This window comes from Myotis nattereri (genome assembly GCF_964212035.1).
Source record: "Myotis nattereri genome assembly, chromosome: 2".
Taxonomy (NCBI): Eukaryota; Metazoa; Chordata; class Mammalia; order Chiroptera; family Vespertilionidae; genus Myotis; species Myotis nattereri.
The window spans coordinates 115,473,476-115,492,880 of NC_138076.1; the positions used below are offsets into that span (position 1 = coordinate 115,473,476).

General features: G+C 41.7%; 1 protein-coding gene across 1 annotated transcript; it reads left to right on the forward strand.

Moving 5' to 3' along the window:
- Positions 1–2,318: 2,318 nt before the first annotated feature.
- SLC46A3 (solute carrier family 46 member 3) lies at positions 2,319–16,944 on the forward strand. The gene is made up of 6 exons (XM_081085198.1): positions 2,319–2,634; positions 3,114–3,326; positions 7,141–8,011; positions 9,485–9,568; positions 13,325–13,481; positions 15,603–16,944. Exons 2-6 carry the CDS (start codon positions 3,138–3,140, stop codon positions 15,685–15,687), a joined length of 1,386 nt encoding a protein of 461 aa, XP_080941324.1. The 5' UTR covers positions 2,319–2,634; positions 3,114–3,137; the 3' UTR covers positions 15,688–16,944.
- The last annotated feature ends 2,461 nt before the right edge of the window (positions 16,945–19,405 follow it).

Sequence of the window (19,405 nt, forward strand, 5' to 3'; positions counted from 1 at the left end):
CTAAAGCCTAAAGCCCTTTTATTTCTACGGACTTTCATGAGAAGTCCTGGTCTGGAGACAAGGAGGTCATTAAAGCTATTTACTGATATTTTCTTCTCTGTCTGAGCAACTGATAGGACTGAGCTTCTCCACATGGTCCTGTGACTTGCTGTGTGGCCAATCAAATGCGAGCAGAAGTGGCCTGTATCATTTCTAGGGAAAACTTTAAAAGCTCGTGTCAGATCCACCACATTCTCCTCTCTCTGCCCCCATGCCAGCAATAATATTCAGATGATGGCTCCATTAATCTGTGTTCATGAGTGAAAGTGATAGACAATTAAGCCCCCATGACCATGGATAGACAGGTAGCTCAAGAAATAAATAAATCTTTGCTTTTTAGGGTACTGAGATTTGGGGGGCATGATGTTGATCTTCTTGATTTTACAGGGGTCAAGCACCTGAAGTGGTCATTGTACAGTGAAGAGAGTTGACAAAAGGGTCTAAGCCAGGCAAAACATTTAGAAAATGGGTTCAGCTAGCACTAACCCATGTTATTTTAGGGATACAGTGTCTTACAATTCTCAAAAACATTTTGGTATAGATTAAGTCATTTATTCTTCCTTGTGTTCTGGGGGCTAGTCAGACCTATACCTATTCCTTCCAGACCAAGTCTTCCTGGTTAGAGTCAGATGCTCTCATTGTCCCATCCTAATTTGAATATGTAGGAAACTGCACCTCGTTCATAATTGTATACCTTCTTTCCAATATCCATGCTCCATGGTTTCAGACTCATAGTAAGTACTTTATAAATGCTCATTTGCAGAAGCTGAGAAGTGTGTTAAGTGACGATTCCAAAGTTACAAGCTGGTAAATAGTAATCAGGATTCAGATCTAAGACTTAGCTGTCATTTACTGGGTGCTGAGGAAGAGAAAGCAGCCCTAACATCCAGGTGCTGGCCTGGGTGTTGCTATGAGCTCTTCTGGACTATCACCACAGTGTTCTGTAGAATAAAAACAATTTCATAGAATACCAACATCAGATAAGGCCATTCTACGACCCTGATCCAGACAAAAGCAAGACCACTCCATAATCTTGTCTGAACATAGACAGAACCTGAACATTATCTAAACCACAAGATTGACCCAAAATGGCTATGGCTGCTGCTTCTTTATCAGTGATGGCTTTTGCCTTCGATGGGTCTTCACTCCTTCTACATAAGTTTTATTAAGGCTCCCAGTCACAGAACTACCCCACGTCCTAATAGCATCCGATCCAGCGCAGGTTTTGCTTTCTTGAACTAGTCTCAAAATCACAAAACATAAACCCCATAATAAATTTTAAACATTTTACACTGTGATACTCCATGGTTCCCCGTGAATGTATTCCTTCGCGCTACAAGCTGCCAGACCGTAAGAAACCCAACTCGGTCAGTCAGGTGTGTTCCCGGTGGGATCCAGGGCTGCGCGCATGCACTCGTGAGGGTTTCCTTACAACAATCCTGCAAGACCCCCACCCGACAGGTAGAGAAATGGAGGTTCACAGAGATGAAATAATTTACCCAAGTTCACACCCCGAGGAAGAGCCAGCCAACACATTTCAGATGAAGGCTGACCTGCCAGGAGCGCTCTCTCTCCGGCACCCGGGGCCCGCGCCTCTCCCCCTCCTCTGCATTTCTTCTTGAAAGGTTCAGAGTGGGCCGGGTTGAGCACCTATGGCATGAGGCCATAATGTATCAAAAGAGCTTTTTATTTCAGGCACCTGGGTGCAGGTGGGCTGAGTCGGACCAAAGGAGTCAGTGGAGAGTGCAGGGAGGGAAAGGTTTTTATTAACTTTTGGCGGCTGCAAGCCATTCTGCTGAGGTGAGGGTCGGTCGGGTCTGTCCTTGGCTCCTCCGGATGCCAGGTGTCTAGTGGTTATCTAGGCTATGCAGGGTTCAAGGCTGCACGCTTTCTGCAAGATATCTGCTCAGCACGGTAAGTTTCCTCTGCCCCATTTTGTTCTCTTTAACCCTTTCACTTCTTAAGGCCCTCGCCGGGCGACGGAATGCTACGGGGAGGTGCAGGGCAAACGTGTGATTTTTGCAACAGATGCCCCCTGTGCTTCTGTGAAAAACGACGCCAGACCCAGTCTTGCTCCGCGACCGCAGAGCCGGGAGTGCGCCCTCGGCGCCCCGAGCCCCCAGCCAAGTGGGCACAGCGCCAGGCCTCCCGGGCCAGCGCGCGAGCGACATCGGGGCGGACCAATCAGGGGGCCCAACCGCCGAGAGCCGGGCAGGACCGTGACGGCTCCGGGGCTCACTCCCCACTCTGGGCCCCGCCTCCCCGGCGGGCGGGGCTGAGTCCCCGCGGGGCCCAACCCGCCGGCCGCCAGCTACCGCGCCGGGTCCGCTCGGCGCCTCCCGGAGTTCGCCCGCCGGGGCTGCCAGGGGACCGCCGCCGAGGTCACTGTGGACGCGGAAATGCGCTTCCCGTGCTTTGCTTGCCAGTGAGGGCTGCCGTCCCCGCAGGTGCGCTGGGTCCAATTCCACGGCGATTGCCCTTCGCATCCTGCGGCCCCGCCTCCGGGCCCCGCTGAGCGGCGGGCCGAGCGCATATCCCCAGGGGAGACCGTTCCCGGACGCTGGCCCTTAACCCGGCGAGAAGACTAACGGCGGGGTGAGTCAAAAAATAAAATAAAAACTCCCCTTGCGTTTGGGAGCTGTTTTTAAGTGTCCCTTCCAGCCCGCTGTCAACAAGCCGCCGGATGACAATAACAAAGAGTGGCGCAACTGTCTGGTCCGGGAGCAACCTCACTGTTTTCCACGGGAAAACCCGCCGGCGTGTACCAGGCGGGAGCGCGGTGTGGTCACTGAGTCACCAAAATGGTGACAGCTTATTAAAGAATTGTCTTAAAGACCGTGTGAGCCCTGCAAGGTTCTGCTCCTTAAAATGACAAGTATGACCGTCTCAGGTTTACCAGGCACCCTATTCCAGAGTAAAAGTTACCCTTTGAAAGTGCTTAATGCTTTCTGCCCCTTCCCCTAGTTTGCTTGTTTAGGCAACAAAATTCCTCTAACTTTCCCATCAGTGAAAATCTAGCCTTTCCGAGAAAAACGCAACTCATTCATTGTCTCTCTCCGTTTTCTTTGTTATAGAAGTCAGCTACCGGCATAGCCAATATGAAGGTTTTCCTTGTAGAGCCGGCCATTTGCCTCAGCGCCTTTGCCCTGACTTTGATCACCCCACTGACAACACAGTATGTGTACAGGAGAATATGGGAAGAAACAGGCAACTACAGCATTGCACCTGAGAGCAATATTTCTGAGTGTGAAAAAAACAAAAGCAGCCCGATTTTTGCATTCCAGGAGGTAAGAAATTAAAATACCCTGAAACGTAAGAGGAAACGTGTAATGGGGTTTTAAATGAAAGAGTACATAGCACTCATCCGACATTGATCTCTCAAGGGTCAGCGTGAATCTCCTAAACCCCAAACCAAGCGCCTGTCTTCAGTTCTTACCCAGTTTGAGGTTCCCTGACACCTCTCACTGGCCTCTGCCACTTGAAATCCCCTTTTTTGATGACACTGACACTGTCTTCCTCTCAGAAAGTTTCAGAGCAGTCTCACCTCCTCTGTGGCTCTCTCCTTCCTCCATCTCCCTGTCAGCCCCACGAAAGCCTGAGAGTTGGACCAAGGCCAGCACAGCTCGAATGAGGGTTCTGTGGTCAGACCGGGTGGGGGTGAATCATGGTGTTTCTGCCTTTCCCTTGCTCACTTCCTCCCACACCCCTTCCATGGCACATACATGACCCATCACTGAAGACTGTGGGGCCAGCCTCTGTCATGGGGGGCGGGGGGGAGGTGGGCCAGCACTGGTCATTCATTACTTGGTGACCCCAAGTCAGCTTTGACTTCCATGTGTGGCGACACCTGGAGGGGAGAGCACTCATTTTTGCTCTGGACACTGAAAATATTCAGCCAGTTATTACGGAGCCTTTCCTTCTTCCTCTCTTCCCCCCATGTTTCAATCATTTAAAGCAAGAGGTCCATCACCTTTCTCCTGTCCCCTCAGGCAGTATTTAACAAAGTCTACCAAGGTCCAGATGCAAAGGAGATAGTATCCAGAGTTGGCATTCGCCCCCCCCCCCGCCCCCCCCCCCCCCACACACACACAATGCCTCACAAACAAACATTTATAAACTTTGAACTCTTCCTGTTGGGAATATTTTGTGATGGCAAAAGAGTGGTGCTGCCTCCCCAGTAAAGAACAAGAAAGTTTATGGGAATTCAAGTCACCTGCCTGCTGCCTCTAAGATTGTCTTCTTAGAAAAAGATAATTCCAGGGTGACTGGGAGAGGAGTTTGAGTGCTGGGGCAAATGGCAAAGCACCCTGAGAAGGCTCTAGCACTCCCCGAGGCACCCATACATAGACATGCATTGGAATGAAAAATACTATGAATTTCAAGGTATAGCTATAAGAGTAAACTGAGCAATTTCACTTATATTTAAAAATCTATATGGATGACTTTTATTTTTCAACCTTTGTGGGGTTGCGAGATATATAATATTTATACTCTCTTATGAATAAATATTGATCTAACCTATTTTCCAAACCTCCAAGTTTTCTGAGCCCTGTGACAATGAGGTACACCTACACATTCTCTCTGGCAATGAGAGTAGTCTCCAGAGGAGCTCTTAACAAAATGGGGAAGATGTGGGAAGGACACTCTTGGCTTAAGGGTGAAGAGGTAGGGAATTCTAGATGTGTTTGTTGACTTTTGTGGAGGAATGAATCCATTTTTAATCCCCTTACCACTCCCTCTTTCCCTTGTTAAATGATTCATTTTGAAGTGTTCAATTGGCCATTGGGGTCTGTTTTCCTTTTTGGGGGTGGGGGGGATCTGTTCTCTTCAGATAACTTTTAAGATAGGGACTTTGCTATTGGAGGGGGCAATTTAGGGTTACCAACAGATCACAAAGTTGTTCTTGCTCAGCAATTTATATTTAAACCTTTTTTTAAGAAAAAGATGTTTTTATTTATTTTAGAAAGAGAGGGAGAGAGAAAATCATCGATGTGAGAGCGGGTGAAACATCAATTGGCTGTCTCCTGCACACCCCCTACCAGATATTGAGTCTGCAACCTGGACATGTGCCCTGACCAGGAACTGAACTTGCAACCCACTGTGGTGAAGAAGTTACAGCTCTGGCCTTCCTGAAGTGTAGGTTAGAGTGGAGGAGGCACACAATGAGTAGATCAGTTAAAATATGTCCTGTCAGGGAGTGGTAAGTTTCTAAAGAAAAACGGATGGCAAGATAAGGGGATAGAGCACTTGATGGGGTTAGTGGAATATCTTCGAAGGGGAAGGCCATCATAGTAGGCCCTCTAAGGAGGTGACATTTGAATTGAGGAAGTCGGCTGTGTGACAGTCAGGTGGAGGGAACAGCAACTGCAAAAGCAAATTAGCATAGAGCATTTGAGGAGTGAGGAAGTGGAGATGAAATCAGAGGAGTCATAGTTTCAGGCCACCCACACCACTGCAAGGAGCTGGATTTATTCCAGAGTAAGGACAGCCATTAGGGGATTTTGAGCAAAGGAGTGACAGGAGCTGATGTGTGTTTGTAAAGATCATTCTAATTGCTGTGAAGATCATTCTGTTGGGGTGGATATGAATCAGATTCATATTACCATCTGACACCAGAGTTCAATCTTAATCATTATGCCAAAAAGTACAACTGGGGAATGGTAATTGTTGCGAGAGAAGGTTCAGAGGAAGGAGAGGTTACATCTGTTTGGGACTTTCAGGGAAATCCAAGCTGGACTGTGCCTGGAACTGACCGAGTATCGGGGGAGTGAGTAGAGACAATGCTGAAAAGTGCAGTTGGACTTGGCAGCCTTAGTACCAGACTAAGGAGTGTCAACTTTCTCTAACAGGCACGGGGGAGACCCTGAAGCTTCTAGGCAGGTGAAAGACATGCTGATAGAGTGTCTATGATCTGCAGAGTGAGACCAGCACTACTTACTGAATTAAATAAAGAGGCCAGTCAGAGGACAGAGTGGTCCAGGCGGACACTAATGAGAGTTGTTGCTCCACTGGCAACTATGACTATAAAGAAGGATAAAGGCTTGAGAAACGGGGTGGGCAGAATAGATTGTGTCAGTGGGGCACAGGTAAAGGAAAGGCTAGAACTAAATGACTGAGTTTTGAGTCTGAATGACAAGAACATTTCTTGCACACCTGGAATTGTTTGAGTTACATGAATATGTAAAAATAGAAATAGGCTTACTATTTTTAAAAAATTAATTCAGTATTTGACAGTTTTGTGGTTCATCAGTTGTTTAGGGTGCTTTCTAAATATTACATGAATAAATATTTTAATGAGTTTGTAATCCCCCTTATAAAAATTACACATAGTCTTTATATAAAATTTGGAAAATTCAGAGAAGTGGCAAGCAGAAAATGCTTTTAAATCACCCCAAATTCTTTCCGCCAAATAACTAGTGTAGCAGTTGTGACAGCTGCCAGTCTGTGTGTATACATAGTCGTTTGGGGTCTTGGAAGAGCTGAGTTTATCTCATTCCTCAGTTTACCGCATGCTTCCATGTTTAGTTAGTGCAAAGCTCCTCTTTGGGTTTTACCTTAATTTTTAGTAAAGAAAGGAATGTTTCTCACTAGTCTGTTCGTGGAGACACATGTAAAGAGGACATTGAAGCTCTTCCTAATGAAAGTCTATGAAATATCACATTTACACATGCTATTCATTCTCCCGTTAGAGCAGAGAGAAAGACATATCACGGAAAAGGATATTGCTCTGGTGTTAGAACAGAAATCTGATCTCTCAGTGCTAATTGTTCATACAAGAAGGAAAACTCATTACATGGCCAGTCCCCAAGGCCTTGGGGTCTAAGGATCCCCTATGTGAGACAAAGACACATTAATACACACATTTTTAATTTTATTGGTTAAAGTCCCCACCATGGAATTTGAATGTTATTGACTGAGCAATGATGATTATCACCTTTTGATGTGTGCTTTGTGAACTGGATGAAGATTTTAGCTGTGTAAGCCCACACACCAGATTCCCCATACCTGACCTTATGGCAATGTGTAGTATACACCATGCTATTTTTATATGCACTATACAAACCTCTGTAAACACACTGACTTCTTTTTATTTCTTTGCAGGAAGTTCAGAAAAAAGTGTCTCTTTTTAATCTGCAGATGGACATAAGTGGGTTAATTCCTGGTCTAGTGTCCACGTTCATACTTCTGTCCCACAGTGATCATCATGGACGAAAATTCCCTTTGATTTTGACTTCTGCTGGCGCTCTTGTGACCAGTGCCTGGCTCTGTTTGCTTTCCTATTTCAACTTTCCATTCCAGCTTTTGATTGCATCTACCTTCATTGGGGCACTTTTCGGCAACTCTACCACATTTTTGGGTGCCAGTTTCGCCTACATAGTTGATCAATGTAAAGAAGAAAAACAAAGAACAATTCGAATAGCTATCATTGACTTCATGCTTGGACTTGTTACTGGATTAACAGGGCTGTCTTCTGGCTATTTTATTAGAGAACTGGGTTTTGTGTGGTCCTTTTTCATTATTACTATGGCTCATACTGTTAACTTGATTTATATTTTATTTTTTCTTGGTGATTCACTGGAGGAGTCTTTATCTCAGAATGTTTCCATATCATGTAGTGAAAGCTTTAAAAACCTATTTTACCGAACTTACATGCTTTTTAAAAATGCTTACAGTGGGCAGTGGTCTTTGCTCTGTTTGTTACTTTTCACAATGATCACTTATTTTTTTGTGATAATTGGCATTGCCCCCATTTTTATCCTCTATGAATTGAATTCACCACTCTGCTGGAATGAAGTTCTTATAGGTTATGGGTCAGCTTTGGGTAGTATCTCTTTTTTGAGTAGTTTCCTAGGAATATGGTTTTTTTCTTACTGTATGGAAGATATCTACATGGCCTTCATTGGAATTTTTACCACCATGGTGGGAATGGCTATGACTGCTTTTGCCAAAACAACATTGATGATGCTTTTAGGTGAGTTGAAAATGTAGCCTTAGTACTAACTGTGAATTTGGAGTTTATGTCAAATGAATTTAGTCTATTGGGTGAGAAATAATATAAGATTCTCTGTTTAATGCATTCTACTTCAATTAATGGTAATTTGTTAAAAACTAGTTTTCCAGAAGCTGAGCACCAATTTGCTTGAAAAGGTAATTCACATAATAACCACAGTTTTCCAAATTTGCATATTTTCCAAAATAATTGTTCTGAGGAACATTCTTCTTATGAATTACTTCTTCAATATAGCTTTCACCAAATTTAGTATTTCTTAAAATGCTGCTAACAAGGCTACTTTACCTTTAAAAAATGTTAAGACAATTATGTAAAGTATACAGATTTAGAAGAAAAATTCATACTTACTAAATACATTCAAGAAAAACAATTCTCTATGACAAGGGTTTTCATATCGATCTTTTGACAAATTGGTCATTTCATAAATTAGCTTTTGATGAACCAGTTTTGGCAAATTGGACTGCTTTCTAATAACCTATCTCTTAAGTGGTTTTTGTAGGGCTTGAGTGAGATACTGCATTCAAAAGGACTAAAGGACCTGCAAGTTGGGATCTGGGAAGATATAGTCTGTCTTCCTCTACAAAAGGCAGTGTCATCCTCTCGATACCTTGCAGGGAAGCAGGGTGACCAAACAGAATGGGGCTTAATTTCCATCTCCAGCACTAGGTGTTCTTGGGCAGGTTAATTAAATACTCTGAGCCCTCGTTTTTTCACCTATAAAATGGGCATAGTACTACCTAATTCAAAGGATTATAATGAATATTAGAAGAGATTACAGTAAAGCACTTAGCACAATGCCTGGTATTCAATAAATCCTAGTTCTCCCTTAGAGTTGACAAGGCCAAGTTAGTTCATCTATGTGGAAAATGTTGAAAACTTTAAAGTGATCTGCAAATGTAACATATTACTATTTTATATTCCTAAAAACACTATTGACTATTAAGGGTCATAATTTATGGCCAGATACAATGTGTGTCCATGAAGTTTTTCAGTCACAATGATGAACAAGCAAGAAGATAAAGAACCAACTTATCAATAAAAGAAACAATATAATAAAAGAATGCTAACACTAAAAATGCCAACTCTGAAAAATCAAAAACAAAAAGCAAACAGAAAAAACTAACAGTCTCAACTTGCTACACAAGAGATTACTACAATAATTAGGGAAATAGCAGATCAATCCCCATTGGCATATCTGGACCTAAGACTTCCATGAACTCTTGTTCTTAGCACTGGAATTAAGAATTTGAGAGTAAACTCACCTTAAACTGACCTGTCTATAGTCTATCTTAATTCACTAAGTAGACTTCTATAATTCATTCAGTCTTTAGATGCAATGACGTAGGATACTAATAGAAATAAAATACTTAGAGAGAAAGAGTTTTACACAAAATTGACCATTTGTTTTCTGATTTCTGACCATTTCTCTCACAGTCAGGCTGCTCTTCCTCTTCACTATTGTGCCGCTTTCTGTTCTACGGTCTATGATGTCAAAAGTGGTTCATTCTACTGAACAAGGTGAGTTTAATTTGGAATATAATGAATTAAAACCTATTTCAACTCAAATCTATGCAAATCAATGTTTGCTTCAGAGTATTCTATAGCTTTTTTTCTGCTCCCTTTTTTTTTCTAATCCTTACCCGAGGATATTTTTTCCCCCCATTGATTGCTTTTTAGAGAGAGTGGAAGGGAAGGGGAAAGACAGAAACATCCATGTGAGAGAGACACATCGATTGGTTGCCTCCAGCATGTGCCCCAACTAGAGCTGGGGATCAAGCCTGCAACTGAGGTATGTGCTGGTGACCAGAATTGAACCCAGGATCCTTCAGTCCAGAGGCCAATGCTCTATCCATTGAGCAACCAGCCAGGACTGTACAGACTCCTTTTGAATTAAGTGATAAGTTCTGTGTTAGGGAGAGGCTTCTATTCAGACAAGGGAGCCCCTCCCAAGGGCCTCATACTTTAGAAGGTTTGCTCTTGCCAGGCCCCACCCCAAGAGAAGAGACCTCAGGGCCAGGTGGATATGCCCTCTGAGCCCACATCATCTCTCCCCTCTAGACTACACTCTGGGTACCTAGGTCCCCATAATCATAGCCAAACAGCTCTGGGCTCATATCCAGGGATGCCTACATAATCCTCTTCCTGAGGCCCTTTCTCCTGAAATAGGACTGTGACCTCAGTGTACTCACCTCTAGACCAAAGAGTTAGCCAAGCAGTGACTCTTCATAGGAGACCTGGCCTGACCTTGGAATTGCAGAGCAGGGTGTATGCAGCCATGTGTAAAAGGCCCTTGCTGAGCAGGATGGAGCAAGAGATAGAACACATGGTGGGATGCAGCCTGCAGCTGGGGACGGAGGCCAAAGGCCAGCTCTCCCAGAGCCGTCAGGCCCCTACATGGAATCCTAAAAAGTCTGAGAATTCTGAATTTATGTCTGACCTTCCAAATTATTGCAAAGGTATATTTCTTAGAGTAGGAAGGCAGAACATATCTTAGTTAATAGTTTGTTAATCAGAATTATAACCTGTAAATATTTAAAATATAATATGTAGGCCTCTACTTGTATCCTTAGGCTGGGCCTGAATCAGAGTCCTACCAAAAAACAGGACTCCACTCAGGTGGTTCATTAAAGAGATGTTAATGACATACAGTGGAGAGAAGTGTGCATGTGGAGGCACCCACACAGGGTGACCCAAATAGAGAGGGAGCAGAGAAGAAACACCACATCCTTTTTCTCCTCCTTCATCCCACTAACCAAGTGCAATAGGAAGTTGGGCCATCAAGGAAGTTCAAGTCATAGAATTTGTGGAATGAGCCTCCCAAGTACAAGGAAGGCAAGAAGAGCAAACAGTTGAAGGGGAGGACAGGTAATAACCAGTACAAAAGGAAAACAAAAATTACAATTTCTAGTTAGAACTAGTTACTAGTAAAATGTCAGGTGTATGGAGTTGTCCCCCTTCCCCTTTGTATCATCTGGATATCATTGAACTTTGGAACTATTCTTTTGTTTCATCTCTTAGCCTGATGCACATGTTCATATTAATTGTTTATAATTCATAATTACACTATTCTTTTTATGGCAGGTTAGTCAACACTGGGGAAGGCTTCATAATTCAATCAATTAAAAATATATTTATTGATTCTTTTCACTCACAAGATGTAGCTGTATAGTGTATTCATACAGCTGTTTATAGAATATATGATGATAAGTAGAAAACTTAATAACAAACATTTTTTGTATGTAAAACTCTATTTGCTTCCTTGAATTATGCAGTGGTCATGACACCAACAGCACAACAATAAAAGAAAAACAGATAAATTAGACTCTTTTCAAATTAAAACCTTTTATCCACCATCAAGGAAGTGAAAAGACAACCCACAGAATGGGAGTATATATTTGCAAATCATATGTCTGACAAGGCACTTATATCCAGAATATATAAGAATTCATAAAACTCGCCGAAACCGGTTTGGCTCAGTGGATAGAGCATCGGCCTGCAGACTGAGGGGTCCCGGGTTCGATTCCGGTCAGGGGCATGTACCTGGGTTGCGGGCACGTCCCCGGTGGGAGATGTGCAGGAGGCGGCTGATCGATGTTTCTCTCCCATCGATGTTTCTGACTCTCTATCTCTCTCCCTTCCTCTCTGTAAAAAATCAATAAAATATATTTTAAAAAAAATTCATAAAACTCAACAGCAAAAAAGACAACCAATTGAAAAAATGGGCAAAGTATTTGAATAGACATGTTCCAAAGAAGATATATAAGTGGCCAATAAACACATGAAAAAATGTTCAACATTAGGCATCAGGGAAATGCAAATCAAAACTATAAGATGGCCAAAATGAAAAAGACGGTGTTGGTGAGGATGTGGAAAAATTGGAATCCTCATACACAGTTGGTGGGAGTGTAAAATGATACAACCATTTTGCAGAACAGCCTGGTAGCTCCTCAGAAAGTTACAATTAGTTACCTTATGACTCAGCAGTTCTATTCCAAGGTATGTACACAAGAGAACACATGTCCACGTAAAATCCTGTACACAAATGTTCACAGCAGTATTATTTATAACTAGAGGCCTGATGCATGAAATTCATGCAAAGGGCTCAGCCCCCGCCACCACAGCTTCATCCAGAAGGTAGTCAGGTCTAATTAGCATATTATGTTTTTATTATTATAGATAGCTAAAAAGTAAAAACAATGCAGATGTCCATGAACTGATGAATGAATAAGCAAAATGTGGTATATCAGTACAATGGAATATTATTTGGCAATAAAAAGAAATAAAGTACTGACACATGCTACAACAGGGATGAGCCTTGAAATCATTATGCTAAATGAAAGAAGCTAGTCACAAAAGGCCACATTTTATATAAATATGATTGCATTTATATGAAATGTTCAGAAAAGGCAAATCTATAGAGATAGAACTTAGATTAGTGCTTTCCAGTGGCTTGGGAGAAAGGGAGTGATTGTTAATGGGTACAGTTTCTTTTTGGGATGAGGAAAATGTTCTAAAATTAGGTAGTAGTGATGGTTACTCAACTCCATGAACACACTAAAAGCCACTGAACTGTACCATTTAAAAGGGTGGGTTTATGGTACAAGCAGGGCAAGCAGAACATTATATCTCAAGCTGTTTGAGGGGGGAAAGAAAAGTCTACTGCTTGACTTAGAGCCAAAAGAGACTTATCAGGATGCATAGTTTAGTTTTGTTTATATTTTATTTCATTTACTTATAAAGGCTTTTAAAAAGTCATTTCATATTGTTAAATGTAGTGACACTTGAAAATGGTAAGTTTACATTTTGCAATTTCCTGTTCTGAATTGTGATAACTTTTAGTTTTATCCTGTTGTCATTGGAACTACTCTGCATTGTTCTAGGCCACTCCATATAAGGGACTTGAGCATCCATGGATTTTGGTATCTACAGGGGTCCTGGACCCAATGGTGTGCGGATACCAAGGGACAACTGTAGTTAAGTTTTTGACTGCAGGGGAAGGAGGGAGAGTGCCCTTAATCTCAGTGTTGTTCAAGGTCAACTGTACTGTGTTTTCAACATCTCTCACATCAAGTCCAAGGAGCACTCTTGACCTCAGTTTCTTCACCCACAAAATGGGTTACTGTCTTCTCAGGGATTTTGAGGGGATAGCTTTCACTCACCAAGTATGTCCTCATGTTTGTTCTTATCAATGACTGACAGTTTTCTCCATTTGTTTTTGTTTGTGTGTAACTCAGTCTTTTCTTTTTTCTCCCTCTGTACCCGACCCCCATACAGGGACTCTGTTTGCTTGTATTGCTTTCTTTGAAACACTTGGTGGAGTCATTGCAGTTTCTACTTTTAATGGAATTTATTCAGCAACTGTTGCATGGTACACAGGCTTCACCTTTCTGCTGTCTGCTGGTCTATTACTAATTCCAGCGATCAGTCTATGGTATGTACTTATTTTTAATCATTTTATCAAAGGATAGCTGAATTAAATTCCATAGCCTCACCAGTAAAGGTACATAGATCTATTGAAGTTTGGCCTCAAACTGTACATTTCTCACAAAATTTAGACATGAAAATAGCTGTCAATAATTTTGGAGACTTAGGAAAAAAGAGACAGTGACACATTGACCAGAACTAGGAGAAAGAAAGATTGGGTCAAATAGAGACTCTGAGAAGTTGGCCCTATCTCTTTAAATATGAACAATTGATTAAATTAGCATCTCAGACTAGGTATAGCTATATATTCAGACTGTGATTTCCTAGAGTGTAATGTCCCCTGGTGGTCAAAGATTACTGTAAGATATATTTTAATCAGGATTCTTGGATAATGACGAGCAGATAGCAGACACTGAATGTTAGGAATTCTCTTTCCAGAGAGTTGGCTTGTTTAATGACTCCCTTTTTAATTGTCAGTATACAAATACATACAAAGTACAAAATGCTTTTGATGAATAGTACATAGAATGAAAAGATAGAGGCATAAACATATGCCTTTGCCTTTCAATTAACAAAAAAGTATAAGCTAATTAGGTAAGTGATTGCTGAAGTTCCCAAGCAGATATATTTGACACATTCTTTGGGGCCAAAGCCTTGAGCTCCGAGCTCATTCACCTGTCTCTGCTGGGCTTGGCCCATTCCACGTGGTGATAGCATGGCCATGAGGCCTCAGGAGAAGAAGTTGGGGCCCAGCCTTCAGGCATCATGGCCTTCTCCTCTGCACTCGGGGAGGTGGCTGTGGGTATGGGAGGACAGCACCTATGTGCACAGGCTGTAGGCATTCTCCCGGGGCTGTGACCTCCTTAGAGGGCTGGCTCATGTCTCATTCATCGTAGGACCACAGTGTATAGTGTTTCAATTAAGTTCTGATAACTCGGTCTGTGTAAGACAGAGTGCAGTAGTATTTACAGTTCCTCTGTGATTTTGATGAAAAGTGATTTTAACTAGGCATCTTTTTAAAAAAGAAATTATTCGCCTATTGGCAAAATTAAAAGTGCATGATGAAACAACCTTGTACACTGCTGGTAGTAATGTTATTCGGCACTCTCATTTTCAGAAAACAATTCATGAACATGTATCAAAAGCTTTCTTAAAAGTTCTTAATATCTGACCCAGTGATTCCTTTTAGAAACCTATCCCAAGGAAATGATTAGTAATGCCAAGACTTATATATAAAGAAGTTCATTATGGCAGAATTTTTTAAAATAAGTAAAATGTACAACAATGGTTAAAGATGGTGCATCCATATCATGAAAAATAGTATAAGAATTGCCTGCATGGAGAGTAGAATAGTGGGTACTTTTCATTTTAGTCTTCATATTCTCTTATGAACACATTACTTTTATAACAGGAAAAATCAGTGCAGCTGGATAAAAGGTAGTTATCCTCTTAATAATGCTTCTAATATTGTGGGTGGTCTTCTGAGATTTTTTTTTAACCTTGTACTGTTCAATAATTTTAAAATAAAAATTACATACTATTTTAATTATTTCTAGATGGCTTCTTGTCCTACTTCAGTTATAGCTACTGAACATGCACTTCAGTCATAGTTTTGGTCATAATTATTTTTTGTGGACCACACAGAGTAGACAATGGGCCAAGTGCACGTTTTAGGGATCTGGAAGAGAAAGAACTCAGGTAGTTTTTTTTGTGTTTTGTTAATCCCTCACCTGAAGATACTTTTCCATTTATTTTTAGAGATAATGGAAGGGAGAGAGACAGAGAGATCGAAACATCGATGTGAGAGAGACACATTGATTGGTTGCCTTTGCAAGCCTGCCACCAAGGTATGTGCCCTTGACTGAAATCGAACCTGGGACCCTTCAGTCTGCAGGCTGACCCTCTTTCCATTGAGCCAAACAAACTAGGGCAGAACTCATGTAGTTCTTAAATTCTTTTCAGAATGCTATGGAAATGAGCCTGTAGGACTCAAAATACCAGTATGTTCTTTCTATGCATAATCTGCATAATTTCTCAGAAGCCGCATAATCAGGGGAAAGGTGGAATACAGACTATTTATTTGTGTTGCCTTAGTCGCAATTTTTAAATGTCCTGTTTGCTTGTACAGTATTGTCAAGTGTAGCAGCTGGAACAAGAGAAGCAGTGAACTTCTTATCCAGGAAGATGCCAGTGAAGACACATCAGACTCATGATTCATTGTGATTTCAAAACAATGCTCATGCCATGCACTCTGACTCGTGAGGCGTACCGCCCAGCTCAGTCAGTGCTTCAGGAACAGTCAGTGGTTATGTCCTTGCTTCTGGCCCGGGCAAGGAGAGGAGCCACTACTCCGGCGCCTGGAGGACCGCGCACTTCGAGCACTTTATGAACATTGTGTGATGTGTTTCCGGTACAGAGAAAAAATCTCAAAACACTTGCCCTTTGGGGATTTACAAAAGAAACTGAAGCGTAACGGTACCAGGAGGGATTAAGACACTTGATATGATCAAGTACAATAACCTCCCTGGCATACTCCAGTCTCTCACACTGAGACCTCCGTTTCTTTATAAAATGGCTTTCTGACCTCTCTAGGATTTTGAAGGACAACTGGCAAAAATTATGATGAATCATTCAATGGAAAAATAATAATAGAAGTTTTAAATATTTATAATTTTACCTCTACTTAGGTTGTGCTTTGTTTTATAGAGCCCATCAAGGTACTATTGATAGTAAAAGCTTTTAACAGGTGCAAAATCCTTAAAATAGAAGCTCTTGAAAGAATACATTGTTTTCATTTTTCCTAATATGTTTCATCCGTGACAGGTGTGATAATATTTCTATATGCAACAAAGGGTAATTAGAAAAATCAGATTATAAATAAAATTGTTTCTAAAGAAATGTAAAAACTGAATAAATAGTCAATCGGGAAGTAAAGTGATATTATAGCACCAGTCCTTATTCCTTATTTCTGTCAAAGGGTATCCATTTCCTACTGGCTCACACCCATCCCAGGCCTGGACCCTGAAAGCACCACATGCTTTCATCCTTTACACACTGTTCCATTTGCCCTCCCTCCCTGGTGACACTGAAACTTCTAAGTCTCAGCCAAAATGTTGCTTCCTTTGTGAAACCTTGACATTTTCCCTGTATCTACCCTGGTCCGGCCCCACTGTCCCACAGAGCCCACAGCTCTTTGTGTCTCCTTCCATCCTAGCATTTTCCAGGGCTTTGTAATGTTTGTTTCCCCTACCAGACAAGGGGAGGTACAGTCTGATTCCTTATTATATCCTCAATAAATGTTTGAGGGGAGGTACAGTCTGATTCCTTATTATATCCTCAATAAATGTTTGTTGAACCAAATACAAAATTTTGTTTTTACTTGTAAAAATAATTTAAAGCCACATATTTAATGCATCAGGAGAGTAACCACTGATATGCTATACTTGTCAAGCCAGCTTGCAAATAAATTGAAAAATATAGTAGTCTGTATGCTTTTTAAATTAGTTGAGAGTATTTTCACAGGTCCTTCAATAGCTCCCATTTTCTAAGTTACCATATGTAATAACACAAATGCCTTGAAGCACAACTGGTTGATTAACTTCTTTGTAAGCTCTTGAAAGCAGATAGTCTTCTGTTTGATAGCACTGCTTATGGCTTTTCCTATAGGAAAATTAGTGATTGCTTAACCAGCAAACAGCACTCATCATTTAAAATACGAGGTGTTCTTGCCCTGGCCGGTGTGGCTCAGTTGGTTGGAGCACCATCCCATGTGGGTTCCATTCCCACTCAGGGCACACACCTGGTTAAGGGAGCGTATGGGATATGTGTTCTCACATCAGTGCTTCTTTCTCTCTCTCACTCTCTCTCCTTTCCTCCCTCTGATACAAATAAAGTGCTAGGAGTTCTTATTTCCAAGACCATTTTAGGTTTGGGAGCTCATGTAAGAACTGAGTGATGCTCAGATTTATTTTTGTTTTCCTTCCTGTGCATTGCTCTTCCCAAATCAAAAGTACAAGTACTTTCCTACTTACAAAGTGTCTTTCTATACCACCTAATTTTATCCTGTTCATAACCTATAGCATAGAGCAGCATTTCTCAACCTCTGGGTCGCGACCCCTTTGGCGGTCGAATGACCCTTTCACAGGGGTCGCCTAAGACCATCCTGCATATCAGATATTTACATTACAATTAATAACAGTAGCAACATTACAGTTATGAAGTAGCAATGAAAATAATTTTATGGTTGGGTCACAACATGAGGAACTGTATTTAAAGGGCCAGAAGGTTGAGAACCACTGGCATAGAGCAATTCATTTCCTCATTTTACAGACAAATAGGGTAAGTCCCAGAGAGATGTGATTTGACAAGCAGTCGTCCGGCACAGGATGGACTTGCCCCTTTTCTCCACTCCTGTGCTCACTAAATAATCCTCTGGTTATGCAATCACAGCTAGGGGGACACCTGACAGGTTATAAACCCAACATCAAGAATTGTGTCAGCTGGAGAATGAGGTGTCCCTCAAAGAACACGTGGCTAGCACGATCTGTACCCAGTTAAAGTACCTACAGTATTGCCGTTTTGAGGTTAGACAAGATGGTCTGTAATAAACTCCCTTCCAGCTCAGCATTCCATGATTTTGCACATTTCATCTGAACTGAAGAGAGCACAGATGACACTGTTTTGAAGGATTGACAGATGATTCTCAGTTGAGCAAAAACTATTTGAGATGTAGTAAAGTACATCAGGGGACTGGATTGAGGTGGCCCAGGGTAAAAATATAGCCATCTCCAAAGTGACTATCCTATGAGATGATTAGTGAAAATGATGCTGAAGAGACTGCAGTGATGGCGAACCTATGACATGGGTGTCAGGTGACACGCAAATTCATTTTTTTGGTTGATATTTCTTTGTTAAATGGCATTTAAGTATATAGAATAAATATCAAAAATATAAATCTTTGTTTTAATATGGTTGCAAATATCAAAAAATTTCTATATGTGACACGGCACCAGAGTTAAGTTAGGGTTTTTCAAAATGCTGACACGCCGAGTTCAAAAGGTTCGCCATCACTGGACTAGAGAAACACACCAGCTGATGGGGGTATACAGTCAAGACAGAACTGGGGAAAAGCTATCATCTAATCTCCCATAATGTAACCTGTGTATCTGATTATCAGCAGAAAGAATATTAATGGATGACTTGTTCTTATCAAGTCCATAAAAAGAGAAACAGAAAGGAAAAGCATGCTCCTTTTTAAGCAGCACTGTGCAAGGGGAGTTAGATATACCATAACTAATGGAAATGAATATTGTCATCACTAGAGAGGATATATTTCTATAAGGCTGGACTATTCAATAGGATCACTACAACCTGCATTACACTGCCTCAAAAAATCCCTTTTCTCCACTCCTGTGCTCATTAAATAATCCTCTAGCTATACAATCAATATCCAAAACTTTGCTATTAAAGAACAGGGTGCCCTAGGTTCAGGCCTCTTTTAAAGAAATGCCTGCATATCAGAACCACCTGAGGAACTTAAAGAAGTCCCTGGTGATTCCAATTCAGTCAGTCTGGAGCGGGGTCTTGGAAACTAGTTTAAAAACTGCCCCAAGTGATGGATACACATCCAGGTGCGGAAACTACTGCCCTAGATGAGTGCTTGTCAGCCTAATGCAAATGAGCATAATTAGAGTGGAGTGGAAAGTAAAACAAACACAAATACCAAGCCATGATTCTCAGCCTTGGCTGCCAGGTGGAATCACCTGGGGAACCTTTAAGACCTCCTGTGCCCAGGTCCCAGTCCAGGCCGACTAGGTAAGAATTTCTGGGAGGGGGAGGCAGACATCACTACATTTTCAGATGTTCTCCAGGTGATTCCAGAATGTGGCCACGGTTGTGAATCACTACTTCAGATGAGGGACCAGAGGGTAA

Coding starts and splice junctions, on each gene's coding strand:
- SLC46A3 (XM_081085198.1), top strand. CDS start 3,138: ATGAAGGTTTTCCTTGTAGAGCCGGCCATTTGCCTCAGCGCCTTTGCC. Junction 3,327..7,140: donor CGATTTTTGCATTCCAGGAG/GTAAGAAATTAA, acceptor ATTTCTTTGCAG/GAAGTTCAGAAAAAAGTGTC. Junction 9,569..13,324: donor GGTTCATTCTACTGAACAAG/GTGAGTTTAATT, acceptor ACCCCCATACAG/GGACTCTGTTTGCTTGTATT.